Source organism: Schistocerca serialis, chromosome 4 (genome assembly GCF_023864345.2).
Source record: "Schistocerca serialis cubense isolate TAMUIC-IGC-003099 chromosome 4, iqSchSeri2.2, whole genome shotgun sequence".
Classification (NCBI taxonomy): domain Eukaryota; kingdom Metazoa; phylum Arthropoda; class Insecta; order Orthoptera; family Acrididae; genus Schistocerca; species Schistocerca serialis.
Window position 1 is genome coordinate 388,916,315 of NC_064641.1, and position 6,000 is coordinate 388,922,314.

General features: G+C 38.0%; 1 protein-coding gene across 1 annotated transcript in view; it reads right to left on the minus strand.

Moving 5' to 3' along the window:
• LOC126474918 (protein MAK16 homolog) overlaps window positions 1-5,775 on the minus strand; it is a 71,302-nt gene extending 65,527 nt beyond the window's left edge. Inside the window, exons 1-2 of the mRNA XM_050102422.1 lie at window positions 5,618-5,775; window positions 5,469-5,515 (exon numbers count right to left, since the gene is read on the minus strand). Coding sequence (XP_049958379.1) covers window positions 5,469-5,515; window positions 5,618-5,632 — 62 coding nt within the window. The 5' untranslated portion in view covers window positions 5,633-5,775. The remainder of the gene's footprint in view (window positions 1-5,468; window positions 5,516-5,617) is intronic.
• Window positions 5,776-6,000: the final 225 nt, after the last annotated feature.

Sequence of the window (6,000 nt, forward strand, 5' to 3'; positions counted from 1 at the left end):
TTTTTCTTGCACGACGAATTTGGATGTTTCCATCCCATAGTCTGCCGTTTACTCTCCGGCTCATAATGATGGATCCATGTTTTGTCATCAGTAATGATCCTGTCCAAGAAGTTGCTCCCATCATTACCATAGTGATCCAAATTCTTTTTGCAGATGCCCAAGAATGTTTGTTTATGCAACTGTGTGAGTTGTTTTGGGACCCATCTTGCACACAAACTTTATGAAATCCCTATCTTTTGTGGATGATTTCACAGGTAGAAAAGTGACTAATTTGCAGACGATGTGCCACTTCATCAATAGTTAATCGTCTGTCCAAGACAATCTTTTAATGTGAACGCTCAATAGTTTCTTCATTTGTGGCGGTAAACGGTCGTCCGGCTCCTTCATTGTGCGTAACACTTGTGCGACCATTTCGGAATTTTTCAATCCATTTGTAGACACTCCGTTGCGGCAAAACACTGTTGCCGTACTGTACCGAAAGTCTTTGATGAATTTCGGCCCCTGATACACCTTCCAACCACAAAAAACGTATCATTGAACACTGCTCTTCTTTGGTGCAAATAGATAGCAGAGCAGCCATGATTAACAGCATGGCAGAGCACAAAACTAGCTTAGCAGCTTGAAAATTGCAAAGATAAAACAACAAATAAACAAAGCATGTGTCATCAATATAAAATGACAGTACTGCCAAAATAAACAAAAATATAACCAAATTACGGATAATAATTGACTTACCCTTGTACAATTACTGATACTGGTATTAGACAGCTATTCAAGCAGCAGTTACAGAAATAAATACCCATTTCCTCACAACACTTAACTTCAAAAGTAGGTGAAATAGCAGAAGGAAAAAGTTATTTAGACACACCCAGACATTCCTGCTATGAAAATCCATTTCAGGATGATACATTTCATGTTGCTCTGAAACATTATGTCTGGAATAAGGCTAGTGGCATATTTGTGTGTTTTGTGAAGGAACATTGTCGGCACTTGCCATAATGTATGATGGGAACAAATGTAGGTGTCAGCTGTTTGTGTTACACAGCCAACGAGAGAGCAAGCAGACGACATGTTTTGGAGTAACACGTAAGGATGAAACACTGCTGTAAATAGTGATCAGAAATTTATTGTTCCTTGTTTGAATCATAGCTTTTTGAACTGTGCTAGTACCTGCAAACCAAGGACAGTGTCGCAACCCATGATATGTTCGAAGAAGCAGTCAAATATTTCTCTGCTCCTGTGTTGCCACACAACTGATCTGCAAGAGCACAGTACGTGAATAAATGTTTTTAAATTAAATCGAGGGAAAACATACATGGATCAGTGTTTTTTAATTAAATCATGGGAGAAGGTAGGTGGCTCATTGTTTGTTAATATATTGAACCTGCGATTCTATCATTAACAAATATTGATCCTATTACTCACAGTAGCAGCATATGCTGCAGTTCCACATGATTCCATACACACAAACCTTTGATTCTTTAAAAGTCATTTCACCACCACATCTGATACATTTTCATGTCTCTGAAACTAATCCATGAGACATGGACCAACAGGCAATGTCACCGTGCAGAACTAAATCACTGAAATCAATCCACTTCACTTCATAGCGCTCACTGCCATAATCACAAAGTACTCCTCTAAAAGCTCTTGAATACACAAAACAGCAAACAAGACAATGGTTTCAGTTTCCACTCTAGAAATAAATTGCCTCTGTTCTCACCTCTCACTTGTTATGTCAGTCTTACCTTAGTGGCTACGCAAAACTGACACACTGTCAACCTATGAGCAGTAGTTAAGCACAGTCGTGACTATCCCCGGCCCTGATCTACACTTCAGCCAAGGAAATATGCATACACATGTGCTGCACTATTTGAAACATACCTTGTTTCTTCAAAAGTCATATCACAGGGAAGAAGTACATAGAGCCATACCTGATGCTTTTGTGTATACATCTAAAGTCACAAGAAAAATGTTGGTTGCACGAGTGTGCAATGTGTCTTGATGCTGAAGAGATCACCACTGGAGCATTACACCTTCAGGATACTGACGACAACACAACCTATGCACTGTCAGAAAGAGGAGAGTTGGCAATGCAGACAATGGAACCACGAATTTGAGTTAAACAGAAGTTAACCATTGAGTCATGACAGGATTAGTTTCCCTTCATATCCACAGCATTCTGAGACAAGCCATAGCAGAAGTAAAATCAGCCACAGGCTTCTTTTTGAGTTCGCTGAGAAGTATTCTGTTGCTTAGCAAAATGAAGTTCGAAGTTACCACTTGCAATCATCAGAAGTGTAAATGTTCACGAGTTGCTCTTTTCCTTCGAACCTCACACTGTGTTTCTATTAGTGATAACCTCTTACCTGACTGACATGTATAAAGTGTAATATTCATTACAAGTCCTCAGCTTTGACCAGCAGTGTAAGAAAAGTGCAACAAATACCATAAACAACCACCAACCCAAATGTTCTACAGATAACTCACAATCAAATTGCCACCTTCCAACCTAACATAAACCTTGGACTAAGCTACACAACAGTCTGTCGCACAACCAGAATTTTTAACTTCCACATTTGTTGGATTCACCAACAAACAACAAATCTGTGAATATAAACACCAAAAGATGACGTCACAGCAGCCATTAACATCGTGGCAGCGGTTAAAGCTGACGACTCATACCGAATATTCCTCTTGACCCCATGACAGAATACATGCAAACTACACTGTCAACAAGACTGAAGAAGTAGCATAGATGGTGCAGCATCACATTTTAAAAACTGGTTTCATGATCTAGGAAAATACCGTTCAGAAAATAAGCCAAGGAAACAGATATTTTCAGCAACTGGACATGGTAAAAATGCTGTGATGGGGGAGGAAGTCTCTGTAAACATCTTGCAACAAAATTTAACTTCGAGAACAAAGCTGTTGATGCTATAAAAGATGCTACTGGATTTGCACAGACCACAACAAAATTACTACAAACCATAAAACGCTTAATTCGCAATAAACGTACATTAGGGGAATTCTGTTTACAGAAGAGACAATAGTGTTCCTCTTTGAAGCAAACTAGTAGAAATTCAGTCAAGTCACTGATGGGTTGCATCTTGGAGTGGCACATATATAGCAACTATTCTCCATGCAGTGCAGCCTGTTACTGAGCATGAAAAGCAGTACACCTTAGAAGGCTTCATTCTGAGCAACTTCTTTTCACGTTTGTGTGTGTGTGTGAGAGAGATAATCAGCGACGGGTGGGGAAAAAACAACTAGTGTCTCACAAGCTACAACGTGTAGCAGTCCACTTATGCACCTCATAGTCCGATAAATGCTTCCAAATAGTCATCATCTGCTAATCAGTGTAGTTTCCATTTCTCAAGTGCTGCTCTTGTTGGATCATTCTTATTCACATGTAAATTCCACCTGGCTACCCAAGTTCAATGAGAAGCAGATGATAAAAGACACATGAACTCTTTTTAGCAGTGTATTGTTTAGATTTACTCAATTGTTTTTGACCTCGAGTGCAGTTAAGCCAACTCAAGCCTTTCTCACATTTTGTACAGAAAAAGATTGGAGTGAACAGAAGCACCCGATTCCACTGGTCTGCTTTGACCTATGACATATCAGTGGTGGTGCGCGCAACGTCACTGTGGCGCAGCGCTTTCGAGTTGGTTATGTTTGCAGATGTGTTGTATTTGATGGTGCCTTCTGGTGATTGATGGATGTGCCGAGTTTAACGTGTGATACTGGGTTCAATTGAGTTTTGGTTATCATGCTGATATGGTTTTGCAATTAGGTAGTTGGTGCGGTAATGTGGCTTGTGGAAGTGTTTTCAGTGGGTTATTAATTTCATTTAAAACCAGATCTGATTAGTTTGTTGTGCGGGTAGCCATTTAATTCTTTAATTTTTTTTCTGTCGGGTATGGATATGACAGTGAAGTTCACAAGTGTATCATTACACTCTGAGATGGTTGACGATATGATGTCTGTCATACAGTTTCTGCACATGTTTGGTCTTATTGCTGAATGTTAGGTATCACATATGTGACAACAACATGTGGTTGACGAGAATTCCAGCAGCTCGAACCATAAACATGTACATTTGGTGGTGTGTGTATGTGTGTGTGTGTGTGTGTGTGTGTGTGTGTGTGTGTGTGTGGCGTAGCACGTGCAAGTGGCGGTTGACGTGGGTGGCATTGCTGAAAGCTTTTATTGGTAAGTAATTTTTGTTTTGTTTTATTCTATAGTAATTGTGATGTTTTGTGTGTTGAATGGTTATGGTAGGTCAGTTGTATTTTAACTGATGTAGTGAATGTGGGGTATTTCGGTTTTTGAGTTGTTTGGGTTTTCGTTACACTTTTCACAGTTGTGGTGTTGCGTGATTGATTTTTTGGCATCAGTAGCTGCGGTAGATCTATACACGTGAATGGAAATGTTCAATTCTTGTGGTTGTGTTGGGGTAGCAGATTGCTGTAATTACATTTTTTTAAATTATTTGTTGGGTTATAATGCAGTGTTTTTCATTGCTGTCAATATAGCTTGTCCCCGTCCTAAACCCCCAATTTTCCACTGTTGTCCTGTTAGTTTCATTTTATTTATGGAGTGAGATGTTGTCATTTTTATATTTGTTCGTGTTTTTTGACATATGTATGTAGTTAAATCATAGTCATTTCGTACATGCTGTAAGTATCCGTTTCCACAATATTGATGACATCTTGGGTCAAAGCAGGCAGGGGAATAGAACGCTTCCATAATGCTAAATATTGGCCATGCTAACTGTAGCTTCTGCAAGTACAATGACCAAATAATTTACCACGCAATTTTTGAAATATTTAGAATGGTTCGGAGAAAAATTTACAAAGAATCAAAAAATTCCGATACTTTAATTCTTATTAAGAAATATTTCGATATTTTAAGAACCTACGACTTTAGCATCATTGCTGGCAGTTTGTCGAGTTTCCACGTTATTATTTCTCAAGATGGTTAACATCCTATAACTATTGGTATTTTCAAACAAATTCTTAAGTTTGTAAAAGTTTCTTACATCCTTCAGTTCCCCAAATTATAAACGAAAATAAAGCTCAAAAGTCTGTCTGTTAATCATTTCTTACAGGCCAGTATTGTGAACAATGTTACGACTAAAAATAATTTCATATTACTAACTCTCTTATTTACAAATTTTTATTTTCCTTTCCGTTATGAAATTTTCACAAATGTCCTCATTTATACAAATAAACAGAAAAAATAAATATTTAAGCTACAAATGTACCTTCATCTATAATTTTATTAGCAACTTTGAAATAGTGAAAACATGTGACAGACTCATAAATGACCTGTATCATATGATATGAAACTGGCTCTACGAACTTCATGTTTACATCTTTCACTTTAAAATAGTCTATTCGTTTGGACTAAAAAATTATATGAACATAACAGTAAGGTCTGAGTGCGTACGGTAATGTACTTACTTAACTTTGAATGAGCAGAAAGATTTATTTATAACACTCCACACAACCTGGAACAGTGAAAAACCGACAACCAAACCTTAATTGAACCCAACTGAAGTAATAAATATTTATTATTAAACAGATGACAGTACGCATTCTTAAACACTTACGTCGTCGTGCTGCATCACGTAAAATACGACTCCACCTGTAAGCGCAGTTTATCAATGAAATCTGAAGTTACACAATTCAAAGCACACGATTAACCTACTAAACACACGCTCACACAACCCACATGGTTACTAACAACATGTCAACACTACGTCAAAGATCACCAAGTTGAACGAAACCACATTTCATGAGAGAAATACACGTTCCCACGTGCATTGAAAACTTGCACGTGAAAATCTCATCCAACCCCTAAAAAATTACCGACAGAACTAACGATGAGGAAGTTCAGAAAACCATTCCCGTATAAACCGAGGAACTGAAATGCGTTCATCCAGTTAATCGACATGCAGGATAAAATTTGTGCGCAATATACATGTTTTGACTA